Consider the following 26,791-nt stretch of genomic DNA (forward strand, 5'->3'; position numbering starts at 1 on the left):
TTTTTTTTTAAGTTCTCTTTTTTAAAATTCTATTTTCATGAAATATAGTTGATTTACAATGTGTTAATTTATACTATATTGCAAATTGACTCAATTATACATATGTATATGTTCTTTTCATATTCTTTTCCATTTTTTTTATCACAGGATACTGACTATAGGTCCCAGTAATATACAATAGGACCTTGTTATTTATCCATTTTATATATAATTGTTTGCTTTGCTAATCCCAAATTCCCATTCCATCCCTTCCCAACCCTTCTTCCCCTTGGAAACCACATGTCTGTTCTCTGTGTCTGTGAGTCTATTTGTAGATAAAGTCATTTGTGTTGTGTTTTAGATTCCACATATAAGTGATATTATATGGTATTTGTCTTTCTCTTTCTGGCTTCATTCAGTATGATAATCTCTAGGTTTATGCTGCAAATAATGCTGTAAATAGCATTATTTCATTCTTTTTATGGCTGAGTAATGTTCAATTGTGTATATGTACCATATCTTCTTTATCCATTCATCTGTCAGTGGATGTTTATGCTGTTTCCATCTTTTAGTTGTTGTGAATAGCACTGCTATGAACATAGGGGCGCATGTATTTTTTTGAGCTAATTATCCTTTGTCTGGGTATGTGCCTAGGAGTGGGATTGCTAGATGGTATGACAACTCTATTTTTAGTTTTTTAAGGAACCATCATATTTTTTCCATAGTGGTTGTACCAATTTACATTTCTACCAACTGTGTAGGAGGGTTCCATTTTCTCTTTGTGGAGAGGTTTCTAATTGAAGTTTTGATTTCTTTAACAGATATATGGTTGTCTGGATTTTCTGTTTCTTCTTGTGTCATTGTTTTAAAGTTTTCTATTTCATTTAGTTTTTAAACTTATAGCCATAATATTGTTCATTATTGTTGTTTAGTCATAAGTCATGTCCGACTATTGTGTGACCCCACAGACTTTGGCCCTGCCAGACTCCTCTGTCCATGGGATTTCCCAGGCAGGAATACTGGAGTAGGCTCCCATTTCCTTCTCCAGCGGATCTTCCCAACCCAGAGATCGAACTGTGTTTCCTGCTTGGCAGGCGAATTCTTTACCCCTAAGCCACTGGGAAGCCCCAGTGTTTATTACAGCCCTTCATTATCTTCTTAATGTCTGTAGGATCTGTAGTTACATCTCTCATTTTTAGAGGACTCTGGGTGTTAAAAAGTTTATTTTGCATCAGTTGTTTCATTTTCCACCCATTGAATTTCTTTCAAATCAGGAACAGATCATTTTCTTCACTCTTTAGTATATTTGTTATGCTTTTGACACAAGCTGAAAAAAATTCCCCTCACCACAACCTTTATTTCTTCTCACCTATCCATCTGCTTGCTACTCAACCATTAGGATTCAGAATTCACTTGGACCCCCTTCTGATATGCACATCATAATATATTCCACACACGTACACATCCAGCTACACGTATGCCTACCGCCACACACACACTCACATAGATAGCTACTTAATGCCTTTTCTTTGCAGCACTTTACTCAAAGTACTAATTTCTTAAAATTGTAATAGAACCTTTATATTGTTTCTTTCTCTTTGTAGATGATAAGCATCATCAAGGCTGGACTTGTATTATTCCTGTTGGAAGCTAATACTTAGTTCCTATCGCAATGCTTGGCACATAATAGATCCTTGAGACATCCTGATTGGGTGAACGCACTAATCTACATTGAAGAGAAATAAGTTGTTCTCTTTGAAAATTCCATCTAATAATATTAGTTTTGCTAGAAGGCAGTGTGGAAAAACAGAGATCAGTTTATGGGGAGCCTTGACTAACAACTTACAGAATCTAGATATTTCTTTGTTCTTAGTTTTCATATTTTCCTTCTGTCCCTCCTACATCTTTGTTTACACTCAGTGCCCTAGGGGATAGAGGGGACCACCCCCGGTTACGAGGAAAGATGCTAAGAAGTACAAGACAGAGAGTGGAGCGAGGGGGTTGGGGGTGGGCGTAACAAGAGTGTCTCCTCCTGTCTGCCTCTACTCAGACCAGTGTCTCTTCTCTGCCTCAGTCCTATGCAAAGGATTAGCAGAGGATTTGAATATTGGGGTTATGTTGGTAGTGGGAGGTGGGATGGGAGGAGGGGGGGCCATTGGTTTTTCTCTCTAGTTGGGCATCACATCCTATAAAGAAGCCCTTCCTTTGGGCTCTCCATCATTAGACAGGATCATTAAAATTAAAAAAAAAAAAAAAAGGCCCAGGGGCCCCAAACTCCTACAACTCTATTCTCTACCCCCTGATTTGAGGAATTACAGCCTTTCCTCCTTCCATTCCCCTAAACCATGTCCAAAGGAGCTTATGTGGTAATTTACAGAATGAAGCTGATGGATCAGCTTGTAGGACACCGTGGATCAGCATGTGCCTCCCTCCCCTCCTGACTGCCTTTCTGACGTGCTTCATGTCTTTGATGCTCTGAGATTCTTGCAGTTTGGTGGGTGGGTAAGGGAGGACATAGAGACTGCTGAGCCATACTGGGCTGGACTTGAGGACCTGTCTGCAGCACAGGTCAGAGAAACACAGGTCTAGAGCATCAGCTTGTGCAAGAAGTGATTAAAGGGAGCCTGGAGCCCAGCCCAGCTCTCTGCCTCCACCATGATCTCCAGTAAGATTCTGGTCTACCATTACCCACCCAGCAGCTCCAACACAGAGGTCTACAGACCTACCAGGCGCCGCAAAAAGTCCCTGGGAGATTTGTTCCAAAACGGCTTCCGGGTGAGGTCTGGGCCCAGCGCTGCTGAGAAGGAGGAACCAGAGAGCTTCAGGCAGTCAGTGGTGTCTTGCTGCAGAGTTTGCACCTCGTGGGGTAAGAATCCCCTCAAAAGCATCCTGTGTTCTGAGAGGCTGCCCAGGAAGAAGAGGCCTCTCTGTGGACAAGTGGACAGGTGACAGGCTTCTCCAGTTCCTCTGTGCTTAGCATACCCCCTGAGCACAGATGTGCTGGGCCAAGCAGAAACCTGGTCCATCCTTCTTAGATGAATATAACTGGTCTCTAGAGTGACTAAATGTTTTTGAACTATTAAAAAATATATTTTAGAAATGTTGGAGAAAGCTTGGCAAATGACAGAAACAGCTTCCTTTTTTATTTATTAAGTGATAATAATTTATAGTGAGTCAGCATTTTTTAAGAAAAGCATTTGAAGTTGTCGACAGTATTTTTTTTTTTCCCCAGGGGTAACAATGCTGTTTTGGTTTGCTTTCTTCTGATTTCAAATCGGGCCATGGTAATGCTTTCTTGCCTGTCTTGGTTGGTATTTCAGTATTCTCACCCAGCAGAGATCATAAGAAATATCCTCTGGCAGATTTTCTTGTCTCAACTGCTATCCAGTAGGGATTTGGTTTTATTTGAACATCTGTAATGTATGGGGGTTTGAAATAAATGGCTTAACTTTGCATTTCTGGATCTAAAAATTCCAGTTGTAGGAAGAGATATCTTTTATTTCCAGAAAGGTTAGTGTTACAAGCAGCTTCTTTAAAATGAAGTATAGTCCCTTTGAAACCCAGTTTAGGATTCTGATGTGAATGGGCCCAGTTTGACTGTCTCTGTATTATATAACTATGTAGAGCAAAATTCCAATTAGCAAGCAAAGGATAGGTGAGTCCCAGTCAATCGTTTTCATTAAAACTGGCATAAAAGACCTCTGTGAGCTCTAACATCTGCATGAACTTCATTTGGAATCTAAATATTCACGCCCCCATGTCTGTGACCCTAGATACGTGGACCAAATTGTTCTGTTTCCTCTTTCTTCATGTCAAGAAAGAACTACTTTGTGCTTTATAACACCCAGCATTGCCAGGGGCCAATACTAAAGCTGCTAGAGAGATGAGTGCAAATGATGGGATTATTAAGCTAAGAGAAACTAGAGCATTTCCTGAGAAAGAGTCAAGGAAGTAAAACCACAACTTTAACTTAGTATTTAGTCTCGTTACTTTACCCTTGGAAGGGGTTCTCACAGATTCATTCATTTTCAGCAGTGAGTGTTGACTCACTGTTTGGGAAGATGCTGGACATGGTGGTGAACTGGGGAATGGGGTGCTCTTGCAGTGGAGCTGACATTCTCTAAAGGAAGACGGGCAAATACACAAGCAAATATGATCACTGTAGATTGTGATCAATACTGTAGAAAAGAACAGCGTAATGGGAGGTGGAGTCCAGGTTGGGTGGCTAGAAGAGGCCTCTCTGAGGCAGTGTCAGTTGAGCCAGCCTTGCAACGATCTAGGGGAAGAACATTCCAGAAAGGAATGGAAGGGAAAGCCCTGAGCTGAGTATAAACCGGGAGATATTCTGGAGCAGAGTTGAGCTGCAGAGGGTATGGGGATGGGGAGAGTAGAGATGACATGTGTACAGACTAGGTCATGGAAAGCTTTCAGAGCAGGGTGAGGAATTTGAACTATATTTCCAGAGAGATGGAAGCCACCTGAGGGCTTTTAGCTGGGAGTGTTGTGATCTGATTGATGTCTGCAAAGAACACGTTGGCTGCTTCTAGGAAATGGATGGTGGGGAGTTGTGGGCTGAAGGAATAAAAGTGAAGACCAGCTTGGAAGCTGCTGGCCAAATTAGAGGTAACAGTGGCTTGGACCACGATACTGGCATTGGAAAGCGAAAAAAAAAAAATGAGTTTTTAAACATATATATTTAAGAGGTGGATCAACAAGACTTATTTGTTTATTCATTTATTTTACCTGTTTCCTTTCTGGTTCCTGTATTCAAATAGAAGATTCTCAAAGTGCAGCTTCATCTCTGTGCTTTCAGGGTCTAAGACAGCGAGTGACTGGTGCAGACAGGTACTCCCTGCACATGTATGCATGAGGGAATGAAGAAATGAATGAATAGGCGAGAATCCCAGTTTGAATATTAACTGATGTTTAGTATATGTCAGAAAGGAAGCAGGACTGGGATAAGGTAGGGTACAGAATAGTCTGAGCAATTATCGAGGGAAAAGTTTTGAAAAGGTCAGACAAGCAAGCACTGTTTATAAAACACAAATTTGGACTGGAGAAACAAAATCCCAGGGCATTTGAGAACAAGAAAAGACAGTCCTCTTCCTCCAGCTAGGAAAAAGAGGCTCTGATTCTCTCTGTGTTGTTGGAGAGAGAACTTGGTCCAGGCAGTGATGGAGCTGAGGGATGGAAGGTGGTACCCAAGGATGGGAGCAGGGTGCAGGGACCACCCTGGAGAAGTCTCCCTGGGCTTGGGTCTGTCCCTCTTTACCCTGATGATTCTTATCCTTAGTGTAAGCTCTCAAAGCTTCAAGGCCAGATGACTTTGACCTTGTCAGACGCCACAAAAATAATTGCTCTTTGGGATTTATGTGGGGGCGGAGGGATTGGAAATGACAGAGGTTTATTTGAACCTTTCAGCTTTTTGGATTTAAAGATTAAGAAGTTAAAGGGAATGGAAAACAGCAAATTGGAAAACCCTGGCCGACTTTCCACCCCAGGCTGGGGTATGCTTGCTTCTGTGTTTTCTCAGCCTTGTACTGCAGTGGGACCTTGCTTACAGAAATTGCTTGAGTCCTTTCTGTCCTGGGATGGTGGGGACCCTACTTGGTGAATGATTCATCATTTACCTGTGTGTCCCTCAGTCTCTGTCAGTATAAAATTCTACATCCATCTGAGAAAGAAGTCCTAAATCCCTTAACTTTTCTGGTCAAGCAGCACTAAAATTACATGGCACTAGATCTCAGGATGACCTCACTGGGTTGGTCAGGTCCCAGGTGCCAAGTGTGACACTCTGAAGAACCAGCAGTAGCCAGCGGTCCTCCTTGCCTGGAGCCACTGGCCTTGGGTTCCTGAATTTTTGAGAAGGACATAGGGCTCATAATCAGAAGACCTGTCCTCAGTCTTGACTTGCCATTAACTTTATAACAACAGCAACAAAAAATTATGCATAAAAATAGGAATCTTATATAATTATAGATAATTTTAAAAACTCCATCCTACCTTGGTGTCATAACTCTGTCATTATTTTATGTACTTTCTAGTTTTTATTTTTCATATGCCTATAGTTTTCATAGTTTTATCAGAGAGTACATGCACTTTACATTTTTTAAATGTTTCCAATTTGCTATATTTTTGTTATGATAAAAATGCATAGCATAAACTTTTCCATGTTAACCATATCTTAATGCTCAGTTCAGTAGTGTTAAGCATATTTGCATTGTTGTGAATATTTTCACCGATTCCAGAATATTCTCATCTTGCAAATTTGACACATTAAACAGCTACTGTTTCCCCACACTCCTCAGCCCTTGGTGACCACCAGTATACTTTCTGTATCTACTTCTTTAATGTTGTATCATAAGCATATTCTGTGTTGCTACATTATTTTTTGACCATAATATCCCATTTAAAAGAGAGGGGCTATATTTAAGAAGACTTATTTTTAGATAGCAAGCTGCTTTTTCTTTTTCTTGTTTAATGAATAATTTTGCAATGAACATCTTTGTTTCTGTAGCATCTTTCCATATATTTTTTAATATTTTCTTAGGCTTCTTTCCTAGAAATGGAATTAGTTTGATTTATAATGTGGAATTATTTTCTGAAAATGCTATTTCTGGTTTAGTCCCCAAGTTGTGTCTGACCCTGCAACCCTATGGACTGTAGCCCGCCAGGTGCCTCTGTCCATGGGATTTCCCAGGCAAGAAAAGTAGAGTGGGTTGCCATTTTCTTTTCCAGGAGATCTTCCCAACTCAGGGATCAAACCCGGGTTTCTGGTATTGCAGGCAATCTCCTGCATAGTAGGCTGATTCTTTACCAACTGTGCCACCAGGGAAGCCCCTGAAAATGCTGTTTGATATTATATAAAAATGCTATATCAACTTACAATTCCCTCATCAAATTATAAGACTATCTCCTTGTAGAGGGATCTCTAGTAGGTGAAATTCAAACATATTGCTAGTTAAGTAGAATAAACAAAAGTTGCTACATTTTTAATTGGCATGTCTTTTATTTCAATCAAGTGTAATAATTTCTAATGTTGCTTATTAATTATATTTCCTGTTTCATGATAAGTCTGTTTATGACTTTTTGCCTATTTATGGACTACTGATGTGGTACCTCCTTTTGACATTACGAAGAATTTATCCTTATTATGTCATATTTGATTTGTTTTTCTAGTAGATTGTATTCTTCATTTCTTTTATTGACATGTAGAATTTTGATATTTTTATGGTGACATTTAAAAATTTTTTGATTCCTGTCACATCTGAGTCTAGAAATTGTTCCTTTCTTTAGAGGGCTAATAAGTATGTAATTTTATTTTCTTTAGTTTTCCTATGGCTTTATTTATATTTAATTTTAATCTCAATGAGATTTCAATTGTGGGCTGAGGTGACTGTTTAATCTCATTGTTAGCTAGCTGTTTCATTATTATTACATAATACTTTTCCCCCCATGAGTTGTGATGACTTCTTTATCATGTATTAAATTCTTCTCTATATAATCTCTTCTACCCCTCCTCTTGTGATTTTTCTTATCCTAGGGCTTTGTGGTAAATGTGGCCTATATGATTTCAGTACTTTGGAATTTGGTAAAATTTCTTTGTGACCTAATGCATAGTCAGTTTCATGACTGTTCAAAGGTTGCTATTGAACATTGTATTCCTAATTTACTGGGTATAATAGATGCATGTGTCTGTCTATCCATCCACTCAGATAGAGATGTACAAATATGTCCAAAGGAATTAAATGTTATTTGAACATTTTTTGTGTTTATGTTTTGGCTAGTTTCTGAAAAGTGAACATTAGGGTCTCCCGACTGTGATGAGGCATTGTCTGTTTTTTGTTTGATACGTTCTTACCAGATTTTGTTGTATATGAACCTCAAAGATATAGTCTCAGTTGTGTAACGTTTATTTCACTGTTACATATTCCTGGTGCATTGTTCCTTCATATCAATATGAAGTATTACTGTTTCTTTTCTACATTTTCACAGTAGCTGCCAATTTATATGATATCATTATTGGTTTGTTTGCCCCCGCCAATCTCTTTTTTTTTTTAGTCAGCATTTGTCTGGTACATATTTTTCAGCCTTTCATTTCCAGCTTTCCTTGTTTTCAGTGAATTTCATGTGGAATGTATTATTGCTTTTTTATATTATCTGAGTGTCTGTTAATTAGCAGATAAATTTTAACTTACTCAATTTTGTTGTGGTTACTAATATAATTAGGTTGTGTTTGCTGATGCAATAGCATTTTATTAATACTAATTAATATACTCTTTTCTTTTTTCACAATTGTTTTTCTTTAATTGGCTTGATAAAATTCTTTTGTTCTTTTTTCCCCACTGAGATTTAGAATTCTGAAGTTTTTGATACACATGCTTAAATTGTTCTATTAATATATATAATTAATAGTACTTTCTCCTGAAGCAAGACAAGAACCTCAGCACAACTTTCTTACCTTCTCTCCTGTATTCCTCCACCTTCCACATGGTATCATCTTGAGATTTTACTTTTAGATCATTATTATTATTTATTAGTTTTTGTAATGTTCAATCAACACATAAACTAATTACTTTTACTCTTTTCCCATATTGCTTCCTGTATCTCACTTTTCTTTGGGATTTATTTTTCTTTCAGCTGGTTAAGTGTATCTTTTTTTGTGCTTGCTAAGTCACCTCAGTCGTGTCTGACTCTTTGCGACCTCATGGACTGTAACCTGCCAGGCTCTTTTGTCCATGGAATTCTCCAGACAAGGATGCTAGAGTGGGTTGCCATTCCCTTCTCCAGGGGATCTTCCCAACCCAGGGATAGAACCTGATTCTCTTGCACTGCAGGAAGATTCTTTACAGTCTGAGCCATGAGGGAAATCCAAAAAAGAAGGCTTCAGGAGGAACATTCAGGGTCACTCAGCGGTTTCTCTTCCAGATTCCACTGCTCCTTCGGGAGTCCTTCCTGTGCTAGCCCTCCTCACCTGTTGGTGGTTTAGACGCTAAGTTCTGTCCGACTCTTGCGGCACCATGGACTGTAGCCCTCCAGACTCCTCTGTGCATGGGATTTCCCAAGCAAGAATATTGGAGTGGGTAGCCATTTCCTTCTCCAAAGGATCAAACCCAGGTCTCCTGCATTGCAGGCAGATTCTTTATTGATCTTTTTTAGTTCAGAATAATTTCTCCTGAAAATTATGACAGTATCTTTCCTTTGTTTTCTTACATCCAGTGCAGCCAGGAGAATTCTGACAATAATTTGATTCTCATTGCTTTGGGAGTATATATCTTTGCATTGGTTCTGAAATGTCTCTGTAATATGCCTCTGTTTGGGTCCTTTGAAATTTAACCTGCTGGACACTTAACAGACCTTTCCAGTCTGGAGATGTAGGGCATCATTTTGATCTGGGAAACTTTATTTTAATCTTTGAAAGTTTTCCTGCTTTCCTTTTTCTTTTTGGTTGCACGTCATGTCTTGTAGGATCTTAATTCCCTGACCAGGGGTTGAACCCAGTTCCCCAGCTTGAAAACACTGAGTCGTAACCATTGGACTGCCAGGGAATTTTTCCTGCTTTCTGTTGCCCTTTATTTTCCCCTTCTGGAAACTGAATTACATAAATGTTGAAAATTCTACACCTGTCTTCCTTGTCTCTGAACTTCCCTTTTGTACTTTTCATTCCTTTTCCCCTTTGTATGAAGAGACCTCTGCTTGACAGTCTAGATTATATGCAACTGTGTCCTTTCTCCTAATAGTTGGCATTTTAAAGTTTTAATGTTTAAAATTTTAATTTCTCTTGCTGAGTTAACATATTTTCTCACAACTCTATATTTTTCAATCAAGCTTTTTCTAAAATTGTTGATCTGTTAATGTAGCATTAAGTAGAAATTTGCTAGACTGTGTACCTTTCTTCAAAGAAAGCTGGACTTTCCTCAAATATTTGGTGATTCTTAGTTTTGTGCTTGTTTTTCGGATTTGGGATTTTTCTGTTAGCTTCTATTCAAGTGTGGTCTTTGCTTAATGTGCCTAGTCTGAAGAGTGATGGGGGACGTGGAAGTGTGTTTTGTTCCAGTAACTGGTCTTGCAGCTGCGGAGACAATTTCTTTCTTCTTAGAGTCACCAGCTTTCATGCAATATTGCTTTGACGACTAAAATGCTCACACTTACTGGTTTGCCCTGGCTGCCCCTATTTGGTACCCCAGTCTATCAGTGAATGTCCCAGCCTCCCTCTTCCTAGTGTTAGTCACCTCATCTTATCTTTTGAACAGTTGCTTTCTCCTTCTCTATGACCACAAAATCTGTCTTTGTGAAATTCCTTATCAAATTTATTGACCAAAGACACTTCTGATATTTTTTTAAATTAGTATAGACATATATGTTTCTAACTATATATGTTATACAAATGTTAGGTTTCTGAGCTCTGTCAAGGTAATTTCCAACAGAATATACACTTTTCATCTACTAGCATTTTGTGATTTTTCTCATACGTGCTATAGTTTTTCTCCCTTTCATTTTGCCCACATGGGATATTGCTATTTTTCCCCATTCAGTATTATGCTATTATTAGTATTATTTTAATGAGATTTTGAGAGGAGGCAGAGATAAATTATTCTATCCAATTTGTTAAGTTTAACCACAATGCTCTAGGTTATTATTTTAATTCAGGGATGAATTATATATAATTGGTATTTTATGTAGAACTTTAGTATCACTAATCTTAGGGAGATTATTTTACTTCTGTGCTTTGAGAGGCAGTTTTGGGTACCAGGTTTATGATTATCATATAACAAGTTTCAAAGTTTTGCATCTTTTTGTGTATTATGGAATAGTTTAGAATTTCAATAAAATATACATGTTTTTAAGAATTTGATAAATTATATGGGAACAAAGTCTCTGAGGGGAAGCTCTCTGTAAAAAATTTCAATTTATATTTCAATTATTATCCTGTAATGATTTTCTTTTTTGTGTGTATGAACTTACAAAATTTACATTTTTGAAAAGTCGTCCCTCTCACTGCAGATTTCAAGTTTTATTAGTCCATAATTGTACATCATTTCCTTTTCTATCTGTTGCTTTATTGGCTTTTATTTTGTTTTATTATTGTTATTTTTTACCCCCAGAAAATGATTTGAAAATTTTTATCACTTTTAATCTTTTTTAGTTCTTTGACTATTCAAGTATAAACACTAAAGTAGAAATCATCTTTTATTCTAGAGTTGTAAAGACTACTTTTTTCCTAAGATCTTGAGATGAATGTATTATTTTATAAGTAGTCTCTTACTGTGCTGCTGATTTCTTCTAGTTTATAGTTAGTATGTTCTTTAAAAGTGAAGAGGCAGAGTGCTTCATGGATATATTACTGGTTTTAGAATATTCAAATGGTTACTAAGGGAAAAGGAAACTTGCCAACTATTTGGGGAAAAAATAAAATTTAGTCCCTTTGGCACATTATTAACCAAAATAAATAAATACGTCAAGATGGATTTGCAAGTTAAAGGTCAAAAGAAGAAAAGATACCCTAAATGGGTGGTTTGCACACTTGACTGCACATTAGAATCATCTCAGTTCAGTTCAGTTCAGTTGCTCAGTCGTGTCCGACTCTTTGCGACCCCATGAATCACAGCACGCCAGGCCTCCCTGTCCATCACCAACTCCTGGAGTTCACCCAAAGTCATGTGCATTGAGTCGGTGATGCCATCCAGCCATCTCATCCTCTGTCATCCCCTTCTCCTCCTGCCCCCAATCCCTCCCAGCATCAAAGTCTTTTCCAATGAGTCAACTCTTCGCATGAGGTGGCCAAAGTATTGGAGTTTCAGCTTTAGCATCATTCCTTCCGAAGAACACCCAGGACTGATCTCCTTCAGAATGGACTGGTTGGATCTCCTTGCAGTCCAGGTGACTTTCAAGAGGGAGGAGTTATAAAAATTGTCTACACCCAAGTTGTCACCGAGGCCGATTAAATCAGAATATCTGAGGGTGGGAGGCAGACACCAGTGTTGTTCCACAATTTCCAGGTGATTGTAATGGCAACAAAGTCTGGGAAGCACTGACCTGCAGTCTTGTTACTGGTGTGGTATTGGACCAAAAGCATCGGTGACATCGTGGAGCTGGTTAGAACTGCAGAGCATCAGGCCCCACTTCAGACTCCAGGAACAGAGTGTGAATGTTCACAAACCCTAGATAATTTATGTGCACATGGAATTTAAATAGCTGGTCTCTAAAGCTGGCATAGCCAGCTAGGCTCCATGGCTTATTTACTTGAATATAATTTTACTGGAATATAGTCACATGCATTCATTTACATGTCATTTACAGCAGAGTGGGTAGTTGTGATAGAACCTAAAATATTTACTATCTGTCCATTTATAGAAAAAGTTTGAAATGCTTCTCAACCGTAATGGCTCATTTGGATCATCTCAGAGCTTTCAAATTCCCTCTGCCTGACTGTACCTCAGACCCATCAAGTCAAAATTGAGGAGAAGGAAATGAGACCCGGGTATCAATAACTCTTAAAGCTTCCCAGGTGACTTAGATATGCAGCCAAGGTTCAGAACCAGTGCCCTGAAAGTACAGAGGGAAAATGTGCATGCATTTAAAAAAATCTATTTTTATGATGGAAATGGAAATTTTTGAATATCAAAGAAACAATATTGGAAGTCTGATACATTTGACCATGTAGCAAACTTTGGAATTCAGGGGAAAAAGACACCTTAAATAAATTTTAGACTTAGGGGGAAAAAAAAAAAACTTTGAACAAAGTTAAAAGAATGGTGAACTGTGGGAGAAAATATACAACATATATTCTCATTATGACAGTTCAAATATAGTAATAAGATGAGTACACAGATAATCTGGCAGAGACTACTATAAACCACTTTAAAAAAGAAAGTAAACCGATTAATGATTCTATGAGAACACAGTTAATTTCATTTGTTAACTTAGAAAAACAAAATGAAACAGCAGTAAGCTCTGTTTGGGGTTACATGTGTGTGTGCTCAAGTCACTCAGCCACCTCTAACTCTTTGTGACCCCATGGGCTGTAGCCCACCCAGACTCCTCTGTTCATGGGATTTCCCTGGTAAGAATACTGGAGGGGGTTGCCATTTCCTACTCCAGGGGATCTTCCCGATCCAGGGATTAAACCCACATCTTCTCGTGTCTCCTGCTTTGGCACCTGCATTGGCAGGTGGATTCTTTACCACTGTGCCACCTGGGAAGCCCCTCTGGGGTTGGCGCCTGTCAAATTGAGACTCCTACTTTCATTCTTTTCCTCCCTTCTCTTCATTTCCTTCCTTTCGTCTTTTCTTTATCAAAATACTGACTCTGGTGGGGTTGTAGGCAAACAGCATTTCCCCTCTGATGGAAATGTAAATTGTTAGGAGAGTTTGGCAGGAGGATCACAAGTGCTATAAGTACTTACTTGAGTGCTGATATTTAGAACTGGAACCGGTTGGCCAACCACGTCTGTTCCAGGGCAGTGGTTACAAGCTTGGGCTTTATGGCATTACACAAATGTAGAATGAAATCTGGCTGTGTTACTTACACACTGTGTACTGAACACACTCTCTTGTCTGTTTATTCTTAGCTGTTTTCTTCTGTTGTATGAATTGAATAAGATACAGCTAAAGGGTTAGGCATGTAGAAGTAATTAACAATAACATATGATCAATCATAATAGATTTACCTCGTTGCCAACATCATCATTTCGCCAAATAATTGAAAGTAACAGGAATGCTATGTACTGTGTGTGTGTGTGAATCTTTATCGGCTTTCTATTTTGTCTCCTTTGCTTTTCTTTGAAATTGTGAACAATAATATGCCGTTTCACAATTCCATAGCTTCATGTGATGAAATTACTGTTGGTTTAGGATTTCCAGTGTGCTCAGCAGGCTTCTGCAGAGTCCCTGGGCTCCTGGACCGTGCCTCCAGGGCAGGTTTCAGTGCTATCACTGGGAGAGAAGGGAGCTAGGACGGGGTGGGGGGCTTGGCTTCCGTGCGGCTGCATCAGAGGCCTCGTCACCTCCCTGCAGTCTTGCAGCTGGAGAGCCCTTCAGCATCGCTCCAGACCCAGGCGAGGTGGCAGACCTTTGTCCCCACGTCCACCGGCCGTGGGGGCCACCCTGGTGATGGATGTGACGGTGGGCAAGGTCACTCTTCAGGAGCCAGTGGTGAATAAAGGTCCCTGGAAAAAGGATCTGGGCTGCGCCCCACGGCAGCCGCTACTGCCCATGCTTGTTATTCATGTAATACAATCTCAGAGTTTACGTAGGATTCTTGTGGTTAGTCATTAGTGTGATGAGCTTGCCATTTTTTCCTTTCAATATGTGGGGTACCTATGTCTAGGTAATGCCCCTTTCCTAACCAATACAGAGTACAGAAAAAGAAAAGCCCATTTTTACTACTTAAGTATATAATAGGGAGTATGTAGAGAAGTTTACTGTATTTGGATAGTTTAAAGGAACTGGCTCGTGAAACAATGTAGACTTTTGGAGGGCATAATTAACATTTCATTTTCTTCACAACTCTGTTATGGCTGTTTTCTGTCTCCTAAAAATACAGTTTTATTTCAGAGAAATTTTAACTTACATAGACTAAATTATAAGAATATAATGTCATAAAGCAAAGGAGATGAATATTTGTTGCTTAGGCATTGCCCTTTCCACTGTTTCCTTTTCTTGGCCTCCTTATGGAGTGTGAGGTTGCTGTCCGTTCTCTTTCAGGACCTCTCTGGGTTCAGCAGCATGACCGTGGGTCAAGGCTCTTTCCTGGCTGGGCTCCTTCTTACTTCCTAAATGCCAGCCCTGGTTTCTGTCAAGTGAACCTTCAGAGGTCATGGCTTTTCCCTCTAGTAGACAGTGTGTAATCTCAGGGTTCCACAAGCGGAGCAGCTAATCTTTAGCTCTCTGCTGTCTAATTCTTTCTCAGAAGTCTGATTCATCCAGTTCAATTCAAGCAAGTGTTTGCTGAGTATCCACCTTATGCCAGGCACTATTCTAGGTACATAGGATACAGCTGTGAACAAAATAAACATCAGCCCCTCTCCTCCTAGAGGTGGCGCTATGGATAAGGAGACAGGTGAATTACGTAAATAAGTAATTGTGCTTCATGCTGGGGAGAAAAGTAAAACAGGCAAGTGGAATGAAGAGGTTTTTGGGGGTGGGTAGGGTTGTAGGGGGAATTGTGCTTTTAGACAGCATAGCCAGGGAAGGTCTCACTGAGAAAGTTAACACTGATCAAACTCTTGAAGGAGGTGAGTGAGTGCACCGTTTGGGGAACAACTTTCCAGGCAGAGGGAAGAGTATGTGCAAAGGCCTTGAGGCAGGTTCACTGAGGAAGACATTCAGATGAGAGGTTAAGTATTGATATTAGTAGCATAAGAGGGAGGAGGAGGTCAGCAGGTCTGGAAAGAATGAGGACTGGCCTTGCTTTAGGTCCTTGAGGGACTTTGACTCCTGCTCTGTGTGGAATGGGCACATTGGAGGATTTTGAGCAGAGGGGCGGCATGACCCGTTTTAACTGGTGACAGGCTCTCTGGCTGCTCTGCTGAGGACTGACCACAAGTGTCCAGTGGGGAAAGCAGTTAGGGAGCTGTTGTGATGTGTGGCCTGAAAGATCAACACTCCAGACCATGCATTTCTCCAGAGTGTCTAGCGTAATCTGAGGAGAGCATGTAGACTGATTTTTTTTTAAGTATTTATTTATTTTATTTATTCATCTTGGCTGCCTCAGGGGTTAGTTGTGGCACATGGCCTTAGTTGCTCTGCAGCATGTGGGATCTTAGTTCCCAGACCAGGGATTGAACCTGCATCCCTTGCATTGAAAGGCAGATTCTTAACCACTGGACCACCAGGAAGTCCCAACACTGATTTGTTTCTTAACCTGGGTAGAATATTGTTTCTCATTTGCACTAGTGCAGCCTCGTGCTGTGATAGTGACCAGCACAAGGCGGTCAAGTAACCAAAGCCCACAGTTGTTTAGTGCGTGAGAATGTTGCCCCTGCATCACCCCGAGCCCCTGTGACAGGGAGCCCTTTGTCCTGGGTCTCCATCCTGGGCTCTCCTCGTCTCCTGAGAACCAGCTTGTTTTCCTCTTTCATACATTATTAATCCTAGAGTGTCTTCCTGCTTGCTCTCCTTGGGAAAGTGCTCAAACCCAGGTCTCCAGTTTACAGCCAGCGAGAGGATAGGGCCTAGCGACTGCTGCATTCTTTTTTTTCCTTACCTTTATTTTCACACACTTATTTTTCTGCGTTGCTTTAAAATGTGACAAGCGACCAACAAATAACATAGACTACAAAAAGGCATATTGCTTCACGATAAAGAAAGATATGCCGTCGAAAGTGTGGGTCATTTGTATTCTATTTTTGTTTCCATAAATGAAAATTCACTCACACACAAATTTTTCAGGATGAAATTATCAGTGGCTAACACATTACTGAAACATCCTTATATCCTGACTGGTTTCAGTGCTAAGTGCTGATCCTTGCCCAGGTCGAGCTTCTGAATGTGTTATTTTATCTCCCAGTGGTATGTGACAGTATGCTGGAATCAGATCAGCCATCCGGGTTGGGCTGGGTGCTTAGAACCAGCGGGAACGTTTATTTTAAAACCTCACTTTTCAGCCTGCCCCTCTGCCCATTGTGATTTAATAAGACGTAGGAACATCTTTGCAAACATTTCATACAAACAATACGTTTTCTGAGAACTTGGATATTTGAAAGTATTTTTTGTTGCCTTTATTACTGTTGAACAACTACTTGACAGGGTATAAAAATCTTGGGTCAGACTGTCTTTGTTTTAAAATTCTGAGTTTTGCTCAATTGTCATTTAACACTGATATATAATGAAATCTTAGTTGCATTAATTGTAACCTTCTCCCCCACCCTCATTATTTTGATTTTTTTATATTTTCATTTATTTTAATGCTTACAGTTTGAAGGATACGAATAGGCGATTTCTTGCTGTCAGTCTTACAGAGCCGGTCATTCATTTTGCCTTGCACGCCTGTGATGTCCTGGCCGTTATTTATGATCTGCGTGTTGCCTGCACTTCCCCTTGGAACACATCTCACTCGTAGGTTGGGTCTCTGTAATCTCCACTTGGTTTCTGTTCCCTTACGTTTCACCTTTCCCCTCCCTTTTCTTGTGTTCTCTGCCTCGTGAGACGGCGCCTCCATTTTGCCCTCTGCATCAGTTTTCAGCAGTGTGAACTCCACCTTTCATCAGCTCAGTTAGGGCTGTGTTTTGGGCTCTGGAGCCTTTTATTTCATCCACATCCCTTCTCATCTCTGCACTTTCTTGTTTAATAAAAGTAAGATGAATATCATTCAGAACAGAAGGCCGATGTTTTCTGAAAAATCCTCTGTCCACAAAGTTAAATCCTTTTGGATGAGAGATTTTCCTTTTGAGCCATATCCTTTCGTCCTCCTCTCTGTGTGCTTTATGTTAGTTTTTTCTTCCACCTTATGCTTGAATGAAGAATCATCTATCTGGGCCCAGTGTGGAGCCATTTAGGAGAACACCTCCCATCTGTCTTCTTTCCCCGATTCACCCTGGGGTCATAAGAGAATCACCACAGCCTCTTCTCTCTGCTCTCCACACCTTCCCCGTTTGCTGCCTCGGATAAGGTGCCAAATAAAGTCTCACCCACTGGCTCTGAGCTAACCATTCACAGTTCAGCCCACTCTGTGCTCAGCTCCATGCATGACATATGGGGCAGCTTAATAAAATGCTCTCAGAAAATACGCACAAGAACTTATCCTCTTGAGAGCAGGTGTGATGTGGAAAGTGTTCCAGAGCTGCGATAATCAGTATTTTGTAAGCAGTACTCTTACAAGACTGCCGGGCTTCAAAGTCCTGTGCCACTCAGATTGCTTTTGACTCACTAATTTGATCTCAACAGAAATACATTTTACTCATGACTATTAAAACCCGACAATAATTTGTATTTCCTTGAATCTTCACTTGGGTCTTCCTTCCCTGTTTCCCTCTCTCTCTTCACTTGTAGAAACACTGCTTCTTCTTCATTCAAGAGAGCTTGCTGATTTCTGAAGAAGAAGCGTTTATCTTGACATTCAATAAAATGGAATTATAGAAGTTTTGAATCCTGAAGTTATGGGGTGTGAGATCTTACTGATTTGATTTTTTTTTTTTGATTGGGAGAAAAATATAGAACTTTGTGGGAAACAGATAACACCATGGGCTGTACTCTTCATTTTATCAGGACTGAAGATAAAAATTGACAAAAAAAAATTCACCAAAGAGGTGAGGTTATCCGATTTATTCCTAATCTGCTCTTAGCACAAGGGTTACGCTGAGCTATTCCCAGTATTTTTCAGAGACAGAATCCTCTCAAACAGCCGTGTAACTTAGACATAGAGCTTTAAATCCGAGATGGACACGAGAGAGCTCAGTGAACTGGGCTCTCCCCACCAGAACTCCCTCACACAGGCTCCCTTTAATGGGAACGTCAGGTTACCAGCTGAGCTTAAGCCAGTCAAGATCAGGATGAAGGACTACATCCAAGGTACTGGGTGGTTCAGTCTTCGGCAGGAATTTCTTGTCCCCGCAACCTTGGCAGCTCGAAATCCAGCAGCAGACTGTGGCCATTAAAACTACACATTGGAAGTAACGCAGCTCTAATTTCATTTCTCTTTCCAGGTTTGAGATTTTTAAGAGCTCTCAGGCTGATCCAGTTTTCAGAAATTTTACAGTTTCTGAATATCCTGAAAACAAGGTGAGATGTTCTTTCTCCTATTTTTTTTTTTTTTTTCCTCCTTCTGGTCCCCAGTGCTAAGCTGTAAATATCAGGTGTATTTGCTTTCATTACGATAAAATTAGTGTTCTTTTGTGCACAGAGACAATGCCCCAATCCAGAAATCCAGGGAGAGAGAGCCTAGCGTTGGATCTTGTGCAGGGCAGGGAACTCTGTGGTGAAGAGAAGAGAAAGGGCCGTGTGTGGAGGGAGTAGAGACAGTTTGGGGGTACCACGTGGGGTTGTTTGGGCACCAGCCACAGCATCGGGGAGAGAGGAGCACAGCGGGTGAGGGATAGGTCTGCTCATTGATTGGGAAGTCCTTGCTCACAGGTTTTAAATCACCCCTTTATTACATCACTAAATAAGAAATTGAACCTGGCTATAAAAGCAGTGGGAGCAATGCTCTTTGAGAGGCAATCACAAACCTCATACGGCAAACAGAAAATCATTTCATTTCAGAGTACATTCTGGATGTTCACTTTATAGCCCGTGTAGCCCCTGGGGCTTGCTCTGTGAATTGCCTTCTGGGGAATACCTGAAAACCTCCTGCTGAAGGCACCACGACTACTTCTGTTAACTGTGTTATGATCTGCAAAACACTACTGGACCAGGAGAAAAAAATTCCCCAGAGACCCTTTTCCTGATGACCTGCAGGTTCTCAGAGCTGGCCTGAAACCAGGGCTGCCTTGATGAATAAACTAATAAAAGAGGTTGGACGTCTTTTAATGGAGAATAAGTACAGGTCATAAATTTCTCTCATAGGAAATTACACTTTGAGAAACTCACTGCTAATGCTCCATTTCCTCTTCGGTTGGCCTTAGCGTGTTTGATAAATGATGAAAAACAGGACACCTCCGAGTTTGTGATTTATAATTAATACACCTGCACTCGGGGCGAGGGGGCGGCGAGGGGGACTTGGACTTAGCATTGTTTTCCCAGGAACTGAGGCTGGGACTCAACTTCCGGAATATGTCACATCCAACAAGTATGACAGGCTATTGGCTTTCCTCTTAGGGTCTTAGTGTTTTTCGTTTATTTTTGTTTGTTTTAATTCCAGATTGATTTCCCCTTGCTAACTATTCGTCTATGTGAATGGGGGAATAAATTCACTTTCTGTTAGTCAAGTTAAAAAGAAAATGAGCATCGAATGCCGTGGTCGTCTTCTACAGCGTGTTCCAACACCCTTACTTTCATAATCCTGGGCTCAGAATTTGTTGGTGCTCCATTGTGTGTACTACTATTAATATAGGATGAATATTGTTTGTCTTCATATTTCTTCTGAGTGACAGTAACCTTCATTTCTACCATTTTATGACTCTTGTGTGCAATGGATCCATATTACTCTTGAAATTAAAATGATTGACAAAGCTAGCCATCCCTCAGGTTTGCCTATATCATACTTGCTACACTGGTTTTTAAAGGTAGACTTGGTGAGGACCCAGTGCCGATCACAGGGGCTGTATTTAAGAGACACTCATGGGGACGGTGTTATATGGAGCTATCCACACTGTCTAACATGGTAGAGTGCCTCTGTCTCCCTGTTTCATGATTACTTGTTCAGAAGTCTTTTAATCCTCGGACCCCAGCATTTTAAGAAGGTGCCATCACTCCGAGGAATAACACAAAAAGAACTGTGTTCTCACCTTCTTTGTATTCCATGCTAATCCTTTCTGGACTTAGGAGAATGATAAGCCATCTGTTTAAATATCTTTTTCTGGGCTTTTGCCAAGAGATCCACCAATTTCCCACTTCTTGGGGTTGCGGGGGGGTGGGGGGCAAACTTTCCTTTAGATGTAGGAAATAGCACTGGCATCCCTTGGGGAAACAGTCCTCCTGAGAACTCTACAATTAAGGTGGCTCCTTCTCCCAGTGCAGAGGAGGGGAATAACTGAAGCAATGAGTGAGGGTAAGAGGTGACTTTCTATGTTGGGAGAGTCATGGGGTGGTGGGCTACCACGGAGTCTGCCATCCTAAGCCCCAAACATTTTCCCAGCATCCTGCTTCCCACGGAATTAAACTCCTCTGTCACTGGAGGACGGTTTCCATCTCAGCCTCACACTTGGAATTGTCCCACTTCCTTTGGCTTATGGTCACAACCATGTGAGTAGGTCAGTTCAAGCCTGAATCGAGCACCCATCTGTGCAGCAGTGAGAGGGTGCCAGGATTGAGTTCTGCTTTCTGAGAGCCCCTGAGGGAGGGAGAGCCAACTATGGTTGGTACTGGGATGCAGACCTTGGGAGGCATAGCGGAGAATAGGTAAGTAAGGTTCAGCTTGAATGAGGGGCAGTCAAGGATCTTTTCAAGGCAAAGAGGGTGTCTTCAGTAAGCCTTGTAGACAGCCAGGTGTCATCTTGGTGAGGCTGGAGACTGGGCGTGTGAGAGGGAGGGAGGGTGCAGCTGACTTCCAGTCACAGCAGCTGCAAAAGGAACGTAAGTGAGAGAAGAGAGCCCTTGGAGGAACTTCCCTGATGACTCAGTGGTAAAGAACCTGCCTGCCAGTGCAGGAGACGTGGGTTCAAACCCTGGGTCAGGAAGATCCCCTGGAGCAAGGCATGGTAACCTACTCCACTATTCTTGCCCGGGAAATTCCATGGACATTGGAGCCTGGCGGGCTACAGTCCATGGGGTCGCAAAGAGTTGGACACGACTTAGTGACTAGACAACCACAACAACTATTCTAGCATGTCACTTATTTCCCACATAGCATTCCATGGTATGTACAATACTTACCATCATTTACCTAAACAGCCCACTTTTTTTTTTTTTTTCATTTTGGAAACTGAAACCACTGTACTACCTAAATGGCCTCAGAAATGGCTCCAAGTTTAAAGTCCTTTAAAAGAGTACTCAATACAGAGACTTGCAGGCAGAGGCCACATCATGAAGGCTCTCAGATGTCATGAATTCCACGTGGAAATTGTATGGAAGGTGGGTGGGTTTGAAACATCTAAGCCATCGATGTTTAGATGTCAGGGAGGGCAGTTGTCCAGGCATTGGTAACAGGGACTGGCCTTTGAAGAGGGATAGAGATTGAACTATATTTAAGGCATAGAATTGACAGAACTTGAATTGGCTTCACCTTGTGTCTTAATAGCTCAGTCCCTTCATCCCCGTGGGATACAGTGCAGTTGACTTTGAGGGGGCTTCACACCTGTCTGGCAAATGTCTAACGATGAAACAAACTAAGGACATTGGCACCTATCTATTCTCAGCCAGAAGCAAAGAGGAAGATACTACCAGAACTGGGACGAATTTGTGTTTCTTTCTGGAAGGAGGATGACATTTTCAGTGTCAACCAAAACATGTCCTGGTAAATTCACTGAGCAAAGATAACCCCCGTGGTTCTGTGTTTTTAGTGATGATCTTGGAAAGAGATGGACATTCATTCTTCCAGTATCTACAGAGACACACACACCATCTCTCTCTCTCTTTCTCTTTCTCCCCCAGTATCCACGGAGTTCTGAGAAAGGTCTCTGATCTGTAAAAAAAGGATGGTCTCTGTGTCTGACCATGTATAATGATTCACTATCTCCTTTCGTGGCTAGTGAGAACTCATGGGCCAGGGTCCCAGAAACAGTAATAGAAAACACAAAAGTGAAGTTAGGCTATCATGCAAAGATCACACTTTTTATCCCTTATCACGAGAATGCTAGAATCTGAATTGTTCCAATCACTCTCATCCTTAGGACCTTAGGGTTCAGTCCAGATTTCTGGACTTGGCCCTCAAGTCTTTATCTCCAGGGTCCACGCAGAGCCCACAGACCTGCCCTGCAACCCTTTTCCTCCTTCCAGGGAGCTCTTTGCAACCTGGTGAAGTTCGAATTTTAGAATATGGAGAACGTGCACCAAGAGTTAATCTTGTATCTCTTCCATAGAGCTTTTAGATGATTGCCTGGTCATAGAGTTTAATTTGAAAAGCAAATCCTAATACTGGGGATCTGTAATAATGCAGATGCCATAAAAATAATCAGATTTCAGTGCTTAATAGACTCTTTCAGCAACAATGATTAAATGTTCTCTACACAACAGAGAGCTCCCTTAAGCGCTATTAATATCACTGTGACAATCACTTAGAGATTAATAATCACCATATTAGGTCATTTTCCAAAGCACCATGAGGCCCAGAGACTCCCATAGTTTTAATATCTCAAGAGGGCTCTGCATGGTTCCTGTTGGGACACTGCTTTGTTCCAGCATCCAGGACTATGTAAGTGAGTCACCTCGGCACTTAATTATCTTCCGAGAAGCTGAACGACACAGGCATCCCTGAGATCTCTTTCTTTGCTACTATCTTTTACTCGTGAGTCTCTTACTCCCCAGTGTTGATGTACCTCAGAGGAGGCTTTTACTTTATTCTGGCCTCCCCTTGAGAAACTGGTTGGGCAGTGGATATGGTGGTAAGCTCTCTCCTCTCTGGGGCAGTGCCCTCTGACCCTCTTCATATCCTATGCAAGAGTGTGGGGGAGTCACAGCTTTGCTTTCACGACAAGGAGGACTTTCTGGTGGACCCCAGTCTGTGGCTCTTGTTGTACAGTGTAGTGGGCAAAAGGGAAGTCTTTGGGGCCACACTGCCTGGGTTCAAATCCCAAATCTGCTGCCTACTTGTATGAACTTGGGTCAGTTTCTTAACCTTGGGACCAACTCATAGAGTCTTTATGAAGATTAGATGAATTAATATACATGAAGATTAGATGAATTAATAACAGGCAGTGCGCATGGTAAATCCTGTGAGAGAACTGTGCTAGCCATTCTTATTGGGGTTGATCTTAAACTCTCAGAATTTCAGTCGTTCGTTTTCCCTTTGAGAAAGAGGTGGAAGGGGTCAGAGATCAATCTGTTAAGTCTGATGGGCTGAACCAGCCTGTGGGCAGTGTTACACCCCTCTGGGAAGACTGAAAAAGATAGAAAATAGGGTTCTTCTCTGCATGATGCAGTTGGGAACACAAGAGAGTCAACTAGAAGTGTAAAAACAATGGCTTAAGAGAGTGGGATTGGCGTCCAATGATTAGCTGGAGATAAAAGAGCCACAGGTCACCTTGTATTGCCAGTGGGTAGAGTTGCTTTAAGGAGGAGGTACGGGCTATACCAAGCTTTGGAGAAAGGGAAATATTCAGTAGCTGGGGAGGGCTTTCAAGCTGAGTCATAGCGTAAACAGAGACTTGGCAGATATTTTTGGCTTGGATAGGAGTTACAAGAGTTTATGTAGAAGAATAGTGGTGGGAGAATCTGAAACTTCAGCGGGTGTGGACGGAGGCAGTGTAGACATAGTGTTTTAGTCCACGAGGGCCTTTGGACAGGGGAACAACCCCCTGGCAACAGTGGTTGAGGAGCTGTACAGCCAGTGGGAGTAAATGGGGTGAAAGCAGGTAGGAAGAATGCAGAGGGGAGACCAGCTCACTCTGTGCAAATTCTTAGAGGCCCTACTGTGCGCCAGGGACTCACCACTCCCAGGCTTCTGGCCGACAAGCCCCCTACTCTCAGGGAGCTAGATATCTAGTGAGTTCCAATTGATCTTCTCAAAAAACACCAGTGGATGCTGAAATTTTTAGGTGTAAGATTGCTGGGGAGTAGGATATGCCTATAGCCCCAGAGTCCCACTCCCCAGCTGGCATATTGATTACAAAGGGAACCTGGTGCCTCTCAGTGGCGCCACCTGGGGCTCCCACAGATACCAAGTGACTGAACCTGGTGTAACAGAGTTGAAATTTCCTAATGTGATGCCATCCCAGGCAGGTATTTGCAACAGATGTATTAAAACAGGATCTTGTCAGGGGGCAACAGTCAGACAAATCCAGAATATGGAACTTTCTGGATAACAGCAGGCTTGGCTGCATAGAAAATGAAATAATCACAGAAAGACATAATAAAAAGGGTGTGCGTGTGTGTGTGGGTGTGGCAGGGGGGGGGTGGGGGAGAGGTGGGGTGTGTTATATACAGATTAAAGGAGAATAAAGCAGAGAATGGAAAATACATAGCCTATGGGCCAATCAGCCTGCTGCCTGTCTTTGTAAATAAAGTTTTATTGGAACACAGCCACAACTAATTCCTTTACAGGTCTCCTGTGTATAGTTGCAACAGAGACTTTATGTCCCAGCAAAGCCTGGATATTTACTATCTGTCCCTTTGTTAGAAAAGTTTCCTGACTCCTAGATTAAAGCCACACAATAGTCAAATGCAGCACATTATTATCTCTGTTACTTCCTTAGGGTGAAAACATGAGAGTATCAACAAGCCTAATTTTGGAGCAACTGCAGAAATCTAGCTTGGGAGTGAATATTAGATGACATTACTGAATGTGTTAATTTCCTTAGGTAGGACAATTGTACTATGATTATTTTACATTGTGTCCTTCTTAGATGTTGAGCGCTGAAGAGTTTATAAGGTTGTGTCGTGATGTCTACAACGTGCTTGTAAATGGTTTCATCCAGAAAAAAAAGAGAAAGAGAAAATATACAGATAAAGCCATTGTGGCAAAATGTTAGGTGAAGGGCATCTCAGTGTTTATTACACCCGTCTTTCACTATTTCTGCAGACATAAAAATGTTCAAAGTAAATATTACTAAAAAAAAGTTTAAACAACCAGAGGGGTTTATTTAGGGACTCCTTTCAGCAACTCCGATGTCATCTTCCTACAGGCTCCAGCCTGAACTACATTTGCCGCTTTATGACGGAGGAACACTGGGGGCTTGGGGGTGGGCTGCCTCCTCCTTAAAGGGGTGCTGTTGCTCTGGAAGCCACTCCCAACAGGGTCTTCTGTAACTTGGGGATCTTGCTTTTTGTCTCTTTTGCACAGTAATTCCATCAAGCTGGTGAATCTGCTCTCCATTTTCATCAGCACGTGGCTCACAGCAGCCGGGTTCATCCATTTGGTAAGTATCCTTGAAGATGCTTCAGTTCTGACTTTTCTGGAAGAAGACCCTCTCAAAGTCATTTTATTACCTGGGAGACAAACTTCAGCCCTGCTGGAGAATGCATAAAAAGGAAAAACAACCACACAAGTTGTCTAGGTTCCAACGCTTTTACCCCAAACTAGTTCCAAATGGTGAGTTATGTTCACACTCTAAACCTGTGTTTTTCAGCTCACCTGTATAGCTGGGGCAGGGGCTTCCGTAGATTTTTTTTTTTTAATTCTGTCTGCAATAACCCCAGCAAACCACAAGATGGCAGTGCTTCCTAAGCAATCACTGGAAAAGGTTGGCGACCAGGTTGGAAGTCTGATCCCCATCTCTTGAAGTGAAGTGAAAGTTCCTCAGTCGTGTCCATGAACAATGTAGTCCATGGAATTCTCCAGGCCAGAATATTGGCGTGGGAAGCATTGTCACCTAACCTCCCATGGGGATTTTTGTGATTAGCATTCAAAGAAAAACGTCTGAGCTATAACTCAGTTACTGGATCAGATGATTCCCCACCCTACCCACCCATTCCCCTCTCCAGGGGATCTTCCCAACCCAGGGATCGAACCCTGGTCTCCCACATTGCAGGTGGATTCTTTACCAGCTGAGCCACACATCTCTTAGTAAGTAACAAATAACAGATTCCTCAGTTTCTCTTCACTTTCCCCTTATAAGGGCTTCCTTGTGGCTCAGCTGGTAAAGAATCCGCCTGCAGTGTGGGAGACTTGGGTTCGATCCCTGGGTTGGGAAGATCCCCTGGAGAAGGGAATGAATGGCTTCCCACTCCAGTATTCTGGCCTGGAGAATTCCATGGATTGTATAGTACACGGGGTCACAAACAGTCGGACACAAATGAGGACTTTCACTCACTACCCCTTACAAAAAGGCCTCTTTGATTCTTTTGCTTGGTTACCTGTCAAGTTATTTTGCATCTCAAAAATGTTAATTCTTTTAAATGAACAACTCACTGAAAGCCTTCTATTGTGAAGTCAAGCTGTACTCACAGTCCCAGGGCAGATTTCTGCCTGCTTTTAGAGAGTATAGCTATTTTGAGAAGTGTGCTTCATACAAACACAAACACATCTAACAGAAGTTTTGAGTAAAGTTGTGCTTCCCTTGCTGAGCTTCAGTCTGCTTAATGGATGGAAGGAAGCATTGTTACCTACCTCCCATTGGGAT

The 26,791-nt window shown here is 41.5% G+C and overlaps 1 protein-coding gene across 13 annotated transcripts in view; it reads left to right on the forward strand.

Moving 5' to 3' along the window:
* The window catches only part of KCNMA1 (potassium calcium-activated channel subfamily M alpha 1), a 773,098-nt gene that overhangs the window by 489,047 nt on the left and 257,260 nt on the right, over positions 1 to 26,791 (forward strand). For all 13 annotated transcript variants that reach the window (XM_040242344.1, XM_040242341.1, XM_040242343.1 and 10 more), the window contains exons 6-7: positions 18,623 to 18,698; positions 25,513 to 25,588. In XM_040242344.1, the coding sequence (XP_040098278.1) occupies positions 18,623 to 18,698; positions 25,513 to 25,588 (152 nt within the window). The remainder of the gene's footprint in view (positions 1 to 18,622; positions 18,699 to 25,512; positions 25,589 to 26,791) is intronic.

Source organism: Oryx dammah, unplaced genomic scaffold, assembly GCF_014754425.2.
Source record: "Oryx dammah isolate SB20612 unplaced genomic scaffold, SCBI_Odam_1.1 HiC_scaffold_6, whole genome shotgun sequence".
Classification (NCBI taxonomy): Eukaryota; Metazoa; Chordata; class Mammalia; order Artiodactyla; family Bovidae; genus Oryx; species Oryx dammah.